Genomic DNA, 16,776 nt, shown 5'->3' on the forward strand with positions numbered 1-16,776 from the left:
TCTGCCTGGCATCCCCCGAGGCCAGGGAAGGAGCCTGCGGGGACGCGTGACGCTGCCTCCCTCCTCTTGCCCTTTGCTGTGTGTGCCCTGCTCCCCCCAGCCCTCCCTGCTGACAGCTGCCTGAGCCCCCTGGGCTGCGCCCATCCCGCCCCGGCCTTGGCTGCACTGCTTGTACCCTGCCGGGACCCCGATCCCAGCCTCCGGCAAAGTGCGGCGGCACGGGGGTGGGAGCAGGAGCCAGCCCTGTGCCCCACGGCCGGCAGGAGCTGGGCTGCGGGGGTGACGGCCCAAGCCCCGGCCCCTCTCGGGGTGCTCGGCAGGTGGCTCCATGCCTTGGCGCACGCTCGCACCCCTCGTGCCGGCGCTGGCGTGTGCGTGCGTGCATGCCGGCCCCGTCGCTGCTGCACTAACCCTTCTGCTTGCTGACTGCGGTTTTTGTCTGTACGCAGGGGGAGTACGATAAGGGGGTGCATCTCTCAGAGCCGTGGCCGCGGGGCTCTTAGTTGGACACCTCTTAGGCAGTGGACCTCACCTTGTGTTATTACCTTCTGCTCCATCCGCCACCTCGTCCTGGATGCACCGCGGGGACGCGCGGGCCCTCGACTGCGGGCAGGGGCTCGCCGGATGGCCGGGGCAGGCGTAACTGAGGCGGGGCGGGGGGAGCAGCAGGGGAGTGCCAGGCACCCCCTCAGCCGGGCCAGGGCGGCCGTATGATGCTGTCTTGTCTCTTGCTCCGTCCATTTGTCCCTGTCTGCGTGTCCTGCCGCTCCTCTCCTTGCTGCCCAGGGAAGGGGAGCAGGGAGCTGAGCCCACGGTCGTCACCGTGCCGGCCGGGGCTGTAGAGAAGGGGCTGCGGCACGGTGGCAGCTCTGCAACGGTCACCTCAGAGCGTGGGGGACAGGAGACCCTGGGGACCCCCCCGGGGGAGCACCCTGCCCCAGCTACAGCGGGGAGGGAGAGCATCGGCCCCTTTGGCTTCACAGCGGCCACCCAGGCACTGGCCTGGCCACCACGGGATGTCCCTCGCAGCCCCAGGGCTCGGGGTCCGCCCGGAGCACCCCCTGGCTCCGGGTCTCTTCTCCCCGGGGAGGGGGCTTGGTGGGGGGGTGGGCTGCGAGGCCGTGACCCTTTTTTTGTAGCTCTAATAAAATCTGTTTGGTAAAGCGCTGTGTGGTGTGTTCCTGGCATGGACACCTCCTCTCACCCCCGGCCCCCTCCCCGGCTCAGCTCCGCTTTCCACATCTCGCCCCCCACCCCGCCCTTCCCCGCTGCACTCCCTGCCCGCCACGCCAGGCCCCCTCCCCGCATGTCCCCTTGCCCCGCACGTTCCCCCCTCCATCCCCGCCACCCCTCATGGTTGCTTTTCAGTTGCTGAGACGCGTCTCTCTTTCTTTCTCTCTCTCCCCCCTTCCCGGGCAGCTCGCCCCGAGTGCCAGTCCCTGGCCATCGTGGTTCCCCTGCAGGACGTGGTGGTCGGGGCGGGGGAGCTGGCACTCTTTGAGTGCCTGGTGGCTGGCCCGCCAGACATGGACGTGGACTGGCTGTCCCGGGGCCGGCTGCTCCAGCCCGCCCTGCTCAAATGCAAGATGCATTTTGACGGGCGCAAGTGCAAGCTGCTGCTCACCTCCGTGCACGAGGACGACAGCGGAATCTACACCTGCAAGCTCAGCACTGCCAAAGGTAAGCGGCGGTCACGCAGCTCCCTGGGGGGGGTCTTGCTCGGGGCTTGGCCCTAGGCGGGTGCTGGGGGTGGACAGCGCCCCTTGCCCCTGGGTTTGGGGCTCTGGTCCCCCCAGGATGTAGCTGTGAGTGCTGGAGGTGGGGGCCAGGGGGACAGGGAGTGGTTGCTGCCCCAGGAGCTGGGGAGCTTTCCCCGGCTGGGAAACCTGGTGTGCATCAGTCCTTGGGCTCCAGCACCCTGAGGCCTGCAGCCCTGTCCCATCCCACTCAGCTCCTCCGCCGGCATGCATGCAGCTCCCAGAAATATGGGCGAGCAGCCCTGGAGCCCAACTGTCCCTGTTCCCTGGCTCCAGAGCCTCCAGGCACCTGGCCCCGGTACCGACCTGTCTCTGCTGGCCTGGGAGGTGGCAGGGGCAATGGGCAGGGGGTCAGGGCCACCCACCCTCTCCCACTGAGCCATCACGGGTGGCAGCTGGGGAAGAGCAGCAGGATCCCACCTCTGTCCCATGGCTCCGACACCCCCCTGTGCCTGTGCATGCTGCACACAGCCTCTGTCCCCTGCAGCGGGGCAGGGACAAGGGTCCCTTTCCCATTCCCCAGCCTGCCTGGGCAGACCCTCAGCAGTAACCCAGGCTGAGGTGGGTGCAGGGGGCAGCGGCATTGCCAGCACCCTGTGGCTGGTGCCTGAGCATCCCTCCATGGAGGAGGATGTATGCCTGTGGGGATTTGAGGGCAGCGGCAGTTTTGGGTGCAGGGAGGTGAGGCTGTGCCTGACCAAGGTGTCAATCCCTGCCCGGGGTGGGCAATGACACCATCATTGCAAAGCAGTCCCTGCTGCAAACCCGCTCATCTGGAGCATCCAGCCTGTGCCCGTCCCCATGCTGCCCCTGGGTGCGGCAGGTGCTGGCGTTGCCTGCTTCAGCATCACCGCCCTGTCCCCAAGGGCCAGCTGCAACCCCCTGCCCTACAGGGACGACAGGGCATCCTCCCACCCCACCTTGTTGCTGGCATCTGTACTGCTGTGAAGGGAGGAAAGAGGCACCCCGCTGCCAGCAGAGCCCCAGCCCTGGGCACAGGGACCTTGCACACCCTTGTATCCCCCTGCCCCACGCAGGGACAGAGCCTGGCACCCAGCACCCCCAGGCTGAGCCCCTGCCGGGCATGCTCAGCTACAGCCATGTTGGCTGCTGGGGCTGCAGCCGGGGCAGTCGCAGGCTGCCTCCTTGCCCTGCACACACGCGTGCCGTGCAGGGCTCACCTCTACCCACTCTCCTTGCAGACGAGCTGACCTGCAGCGCCCGGCTGACAGTGCAGCCCTCTGTGCAGCCGCTCTTCACCCGCAAGCTGGAGGACATGGACGTGGTGGAAGGGCGGACGGCACGTTTCGACTGCATGATCAGTGGGACTCCCCCCCCGGTGGTCACCTGGACCCATTTTGGTAACCCCCAAGCCCAGAGAGCTTGCCCAGGGCCCTGCAGGGAGACCTCTCCCCATCCCCTTGGGGGCTGCACCCAAGGGCTCGTGCCCGGCCGGGGCTGGGAGGGGTGCTGATGCTGATGCTGATGCTGGTGTGTTTCTCTGTGCAGGCCAGCCAGTGCAGGAGGGAGAGAACGTGCGGATTCAGCGGGACAGGGGGCTGCACTCGCTGGTCATCGTGCACGTGGGCAGCGAGGACGAGGGGCAGTACATGGTGACCGCCAGGAATGCCCACGGCCATGTGGAGTGTTCTGCTGAGCTCTACGTGGAGGAGCCGCGGCCGTCTGCCGCCTCCCAGATGTAAGAGTCAGGGGTCTCCAGGATCTGCATCCCCCCTGCTTGCTCGCCCCTGGGATTTGGGGGACAATAGGCTTGTGCAAAGCCTGGGGTCGGGGCTGGGCTGGGGGCACCATGCTCCTGCCGCAAGCATGTGCGGACTCTTGTAGCTCCAAGCTGGAGAAGATGCCATCCATCCCGGAGGAGCCAGAGCAGGCGGAGACGGAGGCAGAATGCTTCACCATGCCTGATTTCCTGAAGCCGCTGCACAACCTGGACGTGGTGGAGTCGAAGGAGGCCGTGCTGGAGTGCCAGGTGGCCGGGCTGCCCTACCCCTCCATCACCTGGTTCCACAATGGCTCCCGCATCGACAGCACTGATGACCGCAAGATGATGCAGTGTAGGGCTCCCTGCTGCCCTCCCTGCCCCCTTGGGGTCCCTCTGCCCAGGATGGAGGAAGGGGGGACACCTCAAGAGGAGACATCACCCCCCAGACCTTCATGCCCTGTGAGGCAGGGAGGGGAGCCCTGTGCCGCTTGGCTGGCGGGGACTTACCTGTGTCCCCCTGTTCCCCCCCAGATAAGGATGTCCATCGCCTGGTGTTCACGGCCGTCAGCCACGCGCATGCTGGCGTCTATAAAAGCGTCATTGCCAACAAAGTGGGGAAAGCCACGTGCTACGCACACCTCTATGTCACTGGTAAGCAGCAGCGGGCACCACTGGGGACATGCAGCCACTTGCTGCCACCCTGCCAGGCTGTGCCCTGGGGCTGGGGGTCGGTGGCCCTGTAGCGGGTCCTAGGGTGATAGGATCACAGGGCAGTTCAGGTTGGAGGGGACCTCAGGAGGTCTCTAATCCAACTTAAAAGCAGGGTCAGCTGTGCAGTCCTTGCCTTGCGGGGTCAGGACCCACTCTTGGATCCCCAGCTCCCACATGGGACTTGCTGGCATCACCAGCCCCCCAGGGGCTGCCACGCTGAGCCCCCACCGGGGAACCAGTGAGGGTCCTGGCCCCATCCATCCCCTCCAGCCTGCGTCTCCCAGGGCATAAGGCAGACGCCCCGAGGAGCTGTGGCGGCGGCCATGCTCACACACCTGCCCACCTCCCCACGCAGACGTGGTGCCGACCCCCCCGGACGGGCCCCCGACCGTGGCCTCAGTGACCGGCAGAGCCATCACGCTGACCTGGAACAAGCCCAAGTGGCTGGATACTGCCATAGGTGAGGGGGCTGGGGCTGGGCTGGGGCTGGGCAGGAGATGGGCAGGGGGTGGGCAACGCCATGATGGGGTGCACGGGCCAGCCCGATGCCAGGGGCTCTGCACCGACCCTCTCCCCCTGCAGACCCCAACTCAGTGACCTACGTGGTGCAAATGCAAGTGCTGGGCACGATGCAGTGGCTGGTGCTGGTGGCCGGCGTACGGGACACCACCTACACGGTGCACGGGCTGACCAAGGGTGCCCAGTACCTCTTCCGTGTCATCACCGCCACCCCCAAGACCAACAGCAAGCCCTCCCCGCCTGTGGGGCCTGTGCAGCTCCTGGACCGGGGTGAGAGGGGCAGTGGGGAGGGGACAGGTGGCTGGGGTGGAGGGGTCTCTGTCCCTGGTGCAGTGGTAAGCTGGCCAGGGCTGGGCGACGTGGGGACCAGACGTGGTGTTGATGATGCGTGTGGCAGGTCCTTACCTGGAAGAGGCCCCGGTCATCCTGGACAAGCCAGATGTGGTGTACGTGGTGGAGGGTCAGCCAGCGTCCATCACCGTCACCATCAACCACGTGGAGGCCACTGTCACCTGGAAGAGGTAGGACATGGCGCCGTGCCCGTTGCCTGCCCCATGCCCAGCATCACCCCACAGGGTGTACGAAGAGGGGCTCCTGCACCAGCTCCCCATGCAGCCCGCGGTGGCTGGGGGGTCCTTCCCTGGGGCTGGGGTGGGCGTGCGCACGAGGGTGATGTCCAAGGCTGTGTAGAGCTGCATGGGGGGGGGCTTTTTGGGGGGTGCTGTCTGTGGGGTGCTAAGGGTTGAGAGCTGGTCAGGAGACAGAGCTAGCAATGGGGTGCGAGCTGTTTGTGGGGGCTACGACGTGGGAGCTGGAGCTGGGGCTATCTGTGGGTCAGGCGGTGGCCATGGGGCTGTGGGGTGGGAGCTATCCATGGGGCAGTGGGTCTGGGGCTGCCCGTGGAGCTGTGATGTGGCAGCTGGTGTGCCCGCAGGGGCGGGCAGGTGCTGGGGGAGCAGGAGGGCACGTGCGAGGTGACGATGCCGGACGACGACCAGCACTGCCTGCGGCTGCTGCACGTGGGCCGGGGGGCTGCGGGGCCGCTGGCCTGCGAGGTGAGCAACCGCCACGGCACTGCCCGCTGCACCCTCCACCTCCGCCTCGCAGGTAGGTGCCCCCGCGCCGAGGGGCTGTGCCCCTCTGCCGGGGGGTGGCATCGCCCTATGGTGCTCCAAGCCCGTGTGCCATGGGGGGGGACATTGCCCCACAGGGTGGCACTGCTCCATGGTGCCCCATGCCCACATGCCATGGGGGCACTGCCCCATAGCATGGCACTGCCTCTCGGTGCTCCATACTCGTATGCCATGGGGATGGTGCTCTATAGGGTGGCAATGCCCCATGGGGCTGAAAACCCATGAACCGTGTGTTGATGCTGCTGCCTGGTGTCCTATACCCATATCTGACTTGGGTAGAATGTCCCATGTGCTCCATGACCATGGGGTGGCACTGCCCCATGGTATCCCTCAGCCATGTGCCATGGGTGGCACTGCTGCAGGGTGTCCCATACCTGTGTATAATGGGGTGGCACTGCCCTACGGTGCCCTATGGCCGAGAGCCATGGGGGACACCTCCACAATGTCCCACAGAGGTGTCACGGGTGGCACTGCCCTACGGTACCCACATCCATATGTAACGGGGAGATGCAACCCCACAGTGCCCCATGCCCATGTGCCATGAGTGGCACTGCCCCATGGTGCCCCACACCAATGGGTGACTGCCCCACGGTGCTGCAGGCACATGCCATTGGTGCCCTGCCCTGTAGTGTCCTGCTCCCATGTGCCAATGCACTGCCCCATGGTGCTCCATGCCTCTATACCATGGGCTGACACTTCCTCGCAGTGCCCCACAGCCATACACCCCATGCCAGTGGCAGGGGATGGCACTGCCCCGTGGTGCCCCATGCCCCGTCTCTCGGCAGAGGCACCGCGCTTTGAGTCCATCATGGAGGACATCGATGCCCAGGAAGGGGAGACACCGCGCTTCGCCGTCGTGGTGGAGGGAAAACCGCTGCCGGACATCATGTGGTACAAGGTGGGCTAGGACCCTCCCACCCCCTTCCTGACCCACAGGCCCCCCAGACCCACATCCTCCACTGCCTCACCTGGGTCGCTGCGCTGGGGCTTTGGGGTTGTGTTCACCCCCGGTGATGCAGGATGTGCCCCATGCCCCATCCATGGGGAAAGGGTGGTGGGAGCTGGTTGGGGATGGGATGGGACCCCCCTGACGCCCCTGCCACCCCCAGGATGGGGAGCTGCTGGAGGAGAGCAGCCACCTGAGCTTCGTGTACGAGGACAACGAGTGCTCGCTGGTGGTACTGGGCGCTGCTGAGCCCGACAGCGGCGTCTACACCTGCACGGCCAAGAACCTGGCTGGGGAGGTCTCCTGCAAGGCAGAGCTGGTGGTGCGGGCAGGTACGGCCGGCCGGCCCCCCGGCCCTGGGGGGCAGAGCCTGGGTGCCTGGCTTGCCCCCCGCCAGCGCCTTCTCTTCCCCCAGCCCAGCCCGCTGCCGATGCCACCATGGAGGAGGAGGCACTGCACAAGGCGCGACGCCTTACCGACTACTACGACGTGCACGAGGAGATCGGGAGGTATGGGGCCGCTGGGCCGGTGGGCAGCAGGGCACCCCGGGTACCGCAGGATCAGGGGTGCTGGAGCCAGGCTGCACCCTGGGGCTCCGTCCCTCAGGACTGAGCTCCACGGTACACCAGATCCTGATGTGCTGGGGCTGCTCTCAGCCTTTGTTGGATGCCCCGGTGCTGGCTCAGGGCGGGGAGCCAGGGCGGCAGAGCAAAGCCAGGCCTGAGGTCTCTCCGTGGATGGTCCTGGAGGGCTGCTGGGGCTGCAGGCAGCTCCCTGTAGAGCGGGCACCTGCCCCAGCTGCCCAGGGAAGGGGAGGTCTCCTGCTCCCCCACCTTCTTATCCCCCCCTGCTCCCATCACCGCATTGCAGGGGGGCTTTCTCCTACCTGCGGAGGGTGACGGAGAAGAGCAGCCGGCTGGATTTTGCCGCCAAGTTCGTCCCCGGGAGGACCAAGGCCAAGCAGTCGGCGCGCCGGGAGCTGCACATCCTCTCGCAGCTGGACCACGAGCGCATTGTCTTCTTCCACGATGCCTTCGAGAAGAAGAATGCCGTCATCATGGTCATGGAGCTGTATCCTCCGGGCGCTGCTTTTGGGGAGGGGAGGGGAGGCTTTTGGGGAGGACGGGTGGGCAGAGTGGGTGCAGAGGAACTGGGTGCCCAGGAGGGTGCAGGGTGCAGCAGGGCACGGAGTTTCTGTGTTCCTTGACCGGGGCCCAGCTGCGCCAAGGAAGAGCTGCTGGACAGGATGGCGAGGAAGCCCTCGGTGTGCGAGTCCGAGGTGGGTGAGCCCTGGGGGGGCAAAGCGATGGGGGAGGGAGGGAGCCTGGGGACACCGGGGTCTGTCCCAGCCCAGGGACGTGCAACACTCATCGTAGCAGGCTATGGCCCGCACCCTCCTATGCACGGAGCCAGCGTGGGGCCGACCCATGCTCAGGGCACCCACCCTCCCTCTGCTCTCTTGCAGGTCCGGTCCTACATGCGGCAGGTCCTGGAAGGGATCTGCTACCTGCACCAGCACAGCGTCCTGCACCTGGACATCAAAGTGAGTGCGGGGCTCTCCCGCTCCCTCCTGCCCTGCGCCTGCACGGACAGGCTCCTGCCACGCTGCAGGGGGCTCGGTCCTGCTGACGGGGGACATCCCTTCCCCGGGGGAACCCCTGCCTCCTGCCAAGCTCCCCTCCGCCCCGCGCTGTCCTGTAGCCAGAAAACCTCCTGATGGCGGATTCAAGCAGCGAGCAGGTCCGGATCTGCGACTTCGGCAACGCACAGGAGCTGACGCCTGAGGAGCCACAGTACTGCAAGTATGGTACCCCCGAGTTCGTGGGCCCCGAGATCGTCAACCAGAGCCCCGTCTCCAGCGTCACCGACATCTGGTAAGGGCGTCCCTGGGGTGGACGGTGGGCTCCCCGCCATGCCGGGAGGGACTGGGCGCCCTGGAGGGCTCGTGCTGTGCAGTAACCGCTCTCCTCTCCGCAGGCCCGTGGGGGTCATCGCCTACCTCTGGTAAGTGCCCTGCCGGGCCCCCACGGGAGGGACCCCCGTCCTGCCCCCTTGCTGGTTGCAGTGCTGGGGCTGCGGCCATGCACATCGCTCCTTGCAGACTCGGCCTCCTCCCTGGCTGCTCCTGCCTCTGCCCTCCCCATGGCACTGGGGCTGGGGTCCGGGGTCCTGTCCTTGGTCCCCCGTACTTGCCATGCTGTTCCCCATGTCCCTCCGGCCCGATGACAGTGTCCCCTCCTCGGCAGCCTGACGGGGATCTCCCCCTTCGTGGGGGAGAACGACAAGACGACACTGATGAACATCCGCAACTACAACGTGGCCTTCGAGGAGAGGATGTTCCAGGGGCTCACCCGGGAAGCCAAGGGCTTCGTCATCAAAGTGCTGGTCAATGACAGGCTGTGAGTGCTACGGGGTCCCCGGCCCCCACCCCTCCAGCGTGCGCCTTGTGCTCAAGGGAGGGTGGGGACCCCCGTGCATCGGGGTGCCCGAGGGCAGGCGGGCTGCACAGCCCTGCCAGGGTGCAGCACGGGCAGCCAAACCCTCCTGCCCTTCCCCGGGCTGGCCAAAGCCCCCCAGCCCCGGCAGTTCTCACGCAGCGGTGTTGGTTCACAGGAGACCCAATGCGGAGCAGACCCTGGAGCATCCCTGGTTCAAGGTGAGCCTGGACAGGGACCCAGCGCCCGACGGCAGTGGGGTTCCCCTGAGCCTGCTGTAGGCTCTGTGGGACACTGCTGTCCCCTTGCCCTGCAGACGCTGGCCAAGGGGAAGGTCATCAGCACCGACCACCTAAAGCTCTTCCTCTCCCGTCGGAAATGGCAGGTGAAGGCAGGAGCTGTGGCAGGAGGGGGGCAGGCAGAGCTGCGTGCTGGGCAGGACGGGGTGGTGTGTGCTGGGCAGGACGGGGTGATGTGCCCTGGGCAGGATGGGGTGACGTGCCCTGGGCAGGATGATGCCATGCCGCCTGCCTGGGCCTGATCCAGCCCTCTCTGCCGGCTGCAGCGCTCGCAGATCAGCTACAAGTGCAACATGGTGCTGCGGCCGATCCCGGAGCTGCTGGAGGACACGTCCAACCACCTCTCCATCGCTGTGCCCCGGCACCTCAAGGAGTCACCGGCGCTGTCATCCTCCTCAGACTCGGATGACCTGGACGAGCTGCCCTTTATCCCCATGCCGCACCAGGTGGAGTTCTCCGGCTCCCGCATGTCGCTCAATGAGATCCCCACGGACGACGAGGCCATTGGGCCATCCGAGGGGCCGCGGCTGGAGGGGGTCACACCAGGGGACGTCTCTGCCATGGACTGGCAGAGCCAGGGTGCGGGGAAGCCTGGGGTAGCCCTGGGGAAGCGGCCGAGGGGCGCCGGGCCGCGGCGGCCGTGCGTGGAGGTGGAGGCGCCCGGCTCCTCCGATGAAGAAGCCCCCGAAGCGCAGAAGCGGCCGGAATACCCCCGCAAAGCCATGAGGAAGGGCTCCAGCCTTGAGTCCCCGGGGAGCGCCCGGCGGGGAGAGCTGAAGAGGGGCGGCTCGGCTGACAGCGCCCTGCTGCTCCACCAGCCCCCAGGGACCGAGGAGGGGGCCGAGGCGGGCCGGGACCCCTGCCGAACCCTGGCCAAGGCAGCCTCCATGGAGCTGCCGCGGCGGAAGGGGGCCTGGGGGGAGGACGATCACGCCCAGCGCCTGGAGCTGATGCGCCAGCGGCTGCTGCGGGGCGGCCCCGGGGACGGCAAGGTCAGCGGCCTGCGGGGTCCCCTCCTGGAGACCCTGGGGGTCGGCCCCGACAAGAAGGTCCTGCGGCCGACCCGGTTGGAGCCGCCGGCACCGGCAGTGCCGCGGCTGGTGCGGGCGGCCTCCAGTGAGGCCACGTCGCTGCGCCTCCTCCCCGCTGAGCGCCAGCTGCAGAAGAGCAGCTCCTTCAGCCACGGGGATGCCGAGCCCGTCGTCCGGCACCGCCGCTCCGGCGCGCCCCTGGAGATCCCGGTGGCCTGCCTGGAGGCCCAGCGGCTCAAGGAGTCCCCATCACTCTCGGCCCTCTCTGACACCCGGCCCCCAGTGTCGCCGGACGCCCCCAGCCCACCCACCCCCCCCGCGGTGGAGACCGCCATCCCCCGAGCCCCCGCTGCCAAGGCTGCCCTGGGGAAGAGGCGCGTCCCCGAGGAGCGTGGCCAGTCCAGGGCCAGCACAGCCAGCACCACCACAGGGAAGAAGCCCACAGCTGGAGGGCAGGAGGAAAAGACGCCCACCAAGGCCGCTGGAGCCAGCGGGGAGGGGGCTGCCAGGACGGGAGCACCTGCCCCACCGCAGCCCCCGGCTCCCGGCACCCAAGCCCCCAAAATGTCTTCCTACGCCAAGGTCATGCAAGCCATGGGAGCCGTGCGAGGCGGGGAGCCAGCCACCGAGGAAGCCTCCTGGCCCCCACCGGCCACCCCCGCCGAGCCCCCCGCGCCAGCACCAGCACCGGCATCAAGGAGGGAGGTGCAGCCTGCCGGCTCCGCCAGCTCCCTGCTGATCCAGGACATCGACTCGGAGGAGGTCTTCGAGGCCAAGTTCAAGCGGGGCCGGGAGTCATCGCTCAGCCGGGGGCTGAAGCTCCTCACCCGCTCCCGCTCCGAGGACCGGCACCTGGCCGGCCCCCCAGCCCGCGATGAGGGCATCTACCGTCCCACACCGGCCGGTGTGCCCCTGGAGCTGCGCAGGGACCGGCCCACCGGGCTGGCAGCCAAGTCCAAGTCGGTGCAGGACCTGCACGAGGTGGAGAAAGACAGGGGCTTCCTCCGGAGGATGTCCGTACTCCTCAGGCGGACCCCACCTGCCGAGAGGAAGAAGAGCAGGGGGGAGGACGGGGGCAGCGAGACCCCATCCAGCGGGCGCCGCTTCTCCTGGAGCCTGGCCCTGGGTGGCTCCAAGGAGCGGAGGGACTCGGAGAGCCTCAAGTCAGAGCCAGGGGCCGGCGGGGAGAGCGCGTCGCCGGCGGTGGCCATGCGGAGGAAGATCAGCGCCACGGTGGAGCGGGTCTCCGCGCGGCTGCGCAGCCTGTCGGACGAGCGGCCCGAGGGCGAGGGGCCCGGGGAGCTCCGCCGTGCCAGCTCCGAGGGGGAGAGCCTGCGGCCAGGGCCCCCCCCGGCGCCCGCACCCTCCTCCGAGTCCCTGTGCTCGGAGAGCAGCGCCCGCTCCTCCGCCTCGGCCAAAGGTGAGCGGCGAGGGGGGCTCCCGCTGGCACCCGGTGGCCCAGCTGCCATGGGCGCGGCAGGCACTGCCACCGCGGCTCGGCCGCGGTCTCAGCTGCCCCGGGTGCCGGCAGGTGGGGGTGAGATCCAGAAGCGGTCCCGCTGGGAGCGCTGGGGGCTCTCGCGGGGCAAGAAGGAGAAGATGGCCTCGCAGCCCAGCATCCCCTCCAGCCTGCTGCGGGAGGAGGGACCGGCTGCCGGCCGGCCGCACGCACCCAGCGAGTCGGGTAGGTGCAGCCCTGGGACGGGACGGCGGGTGCCCATCGCTGCCCCAGCCTGACCCCCGCTCCGCTTTCCAGATTTCCCCCCCGTTTTCCACATCAAGCTGAAGGACCAGGTGCTGCTGGAGGGTGAGGCGCTGACCCTCTGCTGCCTGCCCGCCGGCAGCCCGACCCCCAGGATCGTCTGGATGAAAGGTGGGGGGCTGCCTGCGCTGCCTCGGTGGGCGAGTGCCGAGGGGGCATTGTAGCATCCCTCTCCTCTGCTCCCCGCCGCAGACAAGAGGTCCCTGCAGCCGGACAACGCGCTGAACGTCGTCTCCTGCAAGGATGGCCGGCAGATGCTCACCATCGCCAAGGTGTCCAGGAAGGACGCGGGGCTGTACGAGTGTGCAGCCGCCAACGCCCTGGGCACGGCCATCAGCTCCTGCACGCTGGCTGTGGCACGTAAGGATGTGGGGGGGGATCTCGGGGGACAGAGGTGCTGCCCCCAGGGGAGAGAGCACGTGCCCGGCACGCGTCCCGGGGCTGGGGACCAGTCAGAGCAGGTCACCTGAGCTCCGCTCTCTGCATCTGCAAGAGACTGGAACTTGTGAAGGGGGACAGGCTGGTTTTGCCCGGGCACCTCCAGCATCTCCAAGCCCATGTGTTGTGCTGTCCTCGCCCCGCGGCAGCTCTGCCCTGCCCCTGGCACCCTGTCTGTCCCCTCGCAGGGCTCCCTGGGCGGCCGGGCACCCCGGAGATCCCCCAGAAGTACAAGAACACGGTGCTGGTGCTGTGGAAGCCTGCGGAGAGCAAAGCGCCCTGCACCTACACGCTGGAGCGCAGGCTGGACGGTACGTGGGGCTGCCTCCTGTCCCCCGGGAGCCACAGCCAGAAGGATGGGCTCACACAGGGACACCAAGACAGGACAAAAGTGTCCAATGTCCTTGCTGTCCCCTGGGGCTCGGCGGGGTCCCGGGTCAGGGGTGGGGGACAGGGGGCTGCCCGCTGCCCCTGGTCTGCCCCTGCCTCACCTTGCCCCCGTGCCGGCAGGGGAGCACGAGTGGAAGATCGTCAGCACCGGCATCACCGACTGCTACTTCAACGTGACGGAGCTGCCCCCCGGGAGTGCCGCCAAGTTTCGGGTGGCCTGTGTCAACAAGGCCGGGCAGGGGCCCTACAGCAGCCCCTCAGGGAAGGTGCACCTCGAGGCAGCAGGTGAGCGAGCCCTGTCCCGTGGGGCAGCTGTGCGGCCAGCTGTGGGGCTGAGGCCTCTGGGATGCTCTGGGGGTCCTTGAGTCATAGGGGATCTTCTCCCCAGGGCTTTGGGGAACAGAGTACTGCTTGCACCCCGCTCCTGGCTTACCCGTGCCTGGCTCATATCTCCCTTTGCTCCCCACAGATGCCCGAGCTGCCCCAGCCAAGGACATCGCTGTCCCTGTCCCTGTCCCCGAGAAGGTGGCTTCCAGCCGATCGACCCAGACGCCCGTGGGGCAGCTGGAGCCACCAGCCGTGGGGGCCACCCCCACCACGCCACCCCGCAAGCACAAGGGAGTGGTGCAGAAGGCAGATGGGGCGGCGCAGGCAGACGTCCCCCCTGGGGTCCTCCAGCCCCCCACGCCCAGCAAGGAGAGCCCACAGCCAGACCCTGAGCTCCCGCCCGACATCACCATCTGTGTGCCCCCGGAGCTCATGTTCACCCCTCCTCGGACTGTCGCCTCGCCCCACACAGACACCCCCGCCCAGGGCTCCCCTGTGCCCCCCACGGACACGTCTCCCCCACCTCGGGCCCCGTCGCCTTCCAAGATCTCCCCCATTTCCCCAGTGTCAACCACCCCTGTCTCAGCCCCCACGCTCTCTCCCACCCCCAACGCGGCGCCCGTGCGGAAGATGCCCCCTACATGGTCACCTCCTTCGTCTCCATGCCCCCCACGTCGTCCTCCCCGCAGGAGCCCCCTGCCACTGCCCCATCCTCCAAGGAGCCCCCGGCTGCGAGCGGGACCCCAGGGGTGAAGGACAGCACGGCACTGCGGCAGGGCATCCCCCAAAAGCCATACACCTTCTTGGATGAGAAGGCGAGGTGAGGAGTGGTGGGATGGGATGCTCTGCTGGGGGTGTCCCCCCCACCAGCACCCCACGCCAGGGATGCTGAGCGCTGCCCTGTGCCGCAGGGGCCGTTTTGGGGTGATCCGGCTGTGCAAGGAGAACGCCACGGGGAAGCACTTCATGGCCAAGATTGTGCCCTACGAGGCAGAGAGGAAGCAGAGTGTGCTGCAGGAGTACGAGATCCTCAAGGCACTGCACCATGAGCGCATCATGGCCCTGCATGAGGCGTACATCACCCCCCGCTACCTGGTGCTCATCTGCGAGAACTGCGCTGGCAAGGAGATCCTCTACAGCATCGTGGACAGGTATGGGTGGGCGCAAGGCTGCCGGTGACAGCTGCCAGCACGGGGCCACCCGCTGATGCCATTTGCCCCCAGGTTTCGCTACTCAGAGGACGACGTGGTGAGCTACGTGCTGCAGCTCCTGCAGGGCCTCGAGTACCTGCACAGCCGCCGCATCGTGCACCTTGACATCAAGCCGGACAACGTCATCATCTCAGGCATGAACGCCCTCAAGATCATCGATTTTGGCAGCGCCCAGACCTACAACCCCCTCGTGCTGCGGCAGCTGGGGCGACGTGTTGGCACGCTGGAGTACATGTGTGAGTGGGGCACCGGGGGTGCGGTGGCATGGGGACGGGGCACACTCGTGCCCGAGGTGTGTACGTGTGCCGGTGCATGGGGGGGGCTTGGGACTGGGGGGGGGTTGAGGTGTCCTTGGGGAAACTGGGGGGTCTTTGAGGTGCTGGGGTGTCTACTGAGGGTTTCTGTAGGGTTGCTGGGCTCAGTGGGAGAGTTTGGGTGCTGTGGGGCAGCTGGGGTATCCTTGGAGGTGCTGGGCTCTGTCAGGGTATTGGGGTGTCAGGTGGGTACAGTGGTGGGGTGCTATGGGTGCTGTGGATGCTGTGAGTGCTGGGGATACTTGGGATGCTGTGGGTGCTGGGGCTGGAGCCCCCCAGTGCGTATGACAGCCCTGCTCCCCTGCCCGCAGCGCCGGAGGTGGTGAAGGGTGACCCGGTGGGCTCCGCAGCAGATGTCTGGGGCGTTGGTGTCCTCACCTACATCATGTAAGTGAAGGGGCTGGTGGGACGAGCACCCTGAGGTGTAGTCAGCCCCACCCAGGGCTCAGTGCCATGGGGGACACCAGGCTGGTGGTAGGCTGAGGGACGCTGTAGCCCTGCAGACCCTTCCCAGCTGGACACGGGGATCGAGACCCTGGGCAGCTGTGGCTGTTCCAAACCAGGGATGGGTGGGTAGGGGGTCCCAGGTGCCCTCCCACCGCTGCCCCCCAGCCCGTGCCCACCCCTCACAGGCTCAGCGGGCGGTCGCCGTTCTTCGAACTGGACCCTATCGAGACAGAGAACCGCATCCTGGCAGGGCGCTTTGATGCCTTCAAGCTGTACCCCAATGTCTCGCAGAGCGCTGCCCTCTTCATCCGCAAGGTCCTTGCTGTCCACCCCTGGTGAGTGCCCGGCCCAGGCAGGGAGGACACGCAGCCCCGGACTGCGCCCATGACCGGCCAGGCAGGCAGCTCCCTGCCCCACAGGGACCCTCCAGACATCATCAGTGGGACCCTGGGGTCCATCACTGCTCCTGGAGAGCGCTGGGATCTCCTGAGGCCAGGACTCTGGGGCCCATCTCTGCTCTTGGAGAGGGCTGGGACCCCCTGGGTGTTGCAGGGCAGGCATGGTGGCCGGGTTTGGAGGGCTGCAGTGGCAGTGGGTACCCCGCGGCCCCTGACTCGGCACCGTCACTGCCCCAGGAGCCGCCCCACGGTGAAGGACTGCTTTGCCAATGCCTGGCTCCAGGATGCCTACCTGATGAAGCTGCGCCGCCAGACCCTGACCTTCACCACCAACCGCCTCAAGGAGTTCCTGGTGGAGCACCAGCGGCGCCGCGGCGAGGCCGTCACCAAGCACAAGGTCTTACTCCGCTCCTACCAGGGTGGCCAGCCGCCGGGGCCGCAGTAGCCAGTGCCTCGGCCACGGCCGCGAGGGGCCGAGGAGCCAGAGGAACATTCCAGGGGCCCCGGGACGGGGCGGCCGAGGAGGAGCCGGGATGCGCCGGGACGAGCCCACGGACCTCATGCACCACCGCTGGGGATGCTGGCGGCCGGCATCTCATTTTGGGGGTGCCGAGGGAGAGGGGAGGTCCTGCCCCTGCCGGCCCGGCGGTGGGGTCCGGCAGCGGGCGGGCGGTGGGAAGCCTTGCTGGGAGGAATGGAGAATGTAGCAGAGGGTCGGGGAAAGGACGGGATGGAGGGCCGAGGGAAGCCCCAGGCGGGAGCGGGAGAGTTGCCAGCACGCCAGCCAGCCCTGGCCAGTGGGTCCCGTCAGCCGCGTGCCTTACACCGCAGCCTGCAGCTGCCCCCGGCCACGGCGCGGGGGTCCCTGCGCTCCCCCCGGTTTGCATGCCAGCGCCCGAGGACTGAGGCTGCTCCAGTGGTTCCTGCAGAGAGGG

At 67.8% G+C, this 16,776-nt stretch overlaps 1 protein-coding gene across 1 annotated transcript in view; it reads left to right on the forward strand.

Moving 5' to 3' along the window:
• The window catches only part of SPEG (striated muscle enriched protein kinase), a 30,673-nt gene extending 14,381 nt beyond the window's left edge, over window positions 1-16,292 (forward strand). The window contains 33 exon segments of the mRNA XM_072874399.1: window positions 1,420-1,680; window positions 2,960-3,118; window positions 3,267-3,456; window positions 3,603-3,832; window positions 4,012-4,131; window positions 4,547-4,651; window positions 4,774-4,980; window positions 5,108-5,231; window positions 5,645-5,817; window positions 6,629-6,741; window positions 6,953-7,121; window positions 7,205-7,298; window positions 7,660-7,860; window positions 8,008-8,068; window positions 8,255-8,332; window positions 8,491-8,663; window positions 8,767-8,793; window positions 9,036-9,188; window positions 9,403-9,445; window positions 9,541-9,609; window positions 9,790-11,974; window positions 12,086-12,238; window positions 12,311-12,427; window positions 12,509-12,676; window positions 12,943-13,065; window positions 13,265-13,429; window positions 13,614-14,102; window positions 14,105-14,291; window positions 14,383-14,622; window positions 14,695-14,918; window positions 15,308-15,383; window positions 15,629-15,778; window positions 16,079-16,292. Of these exon segments, the coding sequence (XP_072730500.1) occupies window positions 1,420-1,680; window positions 2,960-3,118; window positions 3,267-3,456; window positions 3,603-3,832; window positions 4,012-4,131; window positions 4,547-4,651; window positions 4,774-4,980; window positions 5,108-5,231; window positions 5,645-5,817; window positions 6,629-6,741; window positions 6,953-7,121; window positions 7,205-7,298; window positions 7,660-7,860; window positions 8,008-8,068; window positions 8,255-8,332; window positions 8,491-8,663; window positions 8,767-8,793; window positions 9,036-9,188; window positions 9,403-9,445; window positions 9,541-9,609; window positions 9,790-11,974; window positions 12,086-12,238; window positions 12,311-12,427; window positions 12,509-12,676; window positions 12,943-13,065; window positions 13,265-13,429; window positions 13,614-14,102; window positions 14,105-14,291; window positions 14,383-14,622; window positions 14,695-14,918; window positions 15,308-15,383; window positions 15,629-15,778; window positions 16,079-16,286 (7,235 nt within the window). The 3' untranslated portion in view covers window positions 16,287-16,292.
• The last annotated feature ends 484 nt before the right edge of the window (window positions 16,293-16,776 follow it).

This window comes from Ciconia boyciana, chromosome 10, assembly GCF_034638445.1.
Source record: "Ciconia boyciana chromosome 10, ASM3463844v1, whole genome shotgun sequence".
In the NCBI taxonomy this organism is placed as follows: Eukaryota; Metazoa; Chordata; class Aves; order Ciconiiformes; family Ciconiidae; genus Ciconia; species Ciconia boyciana.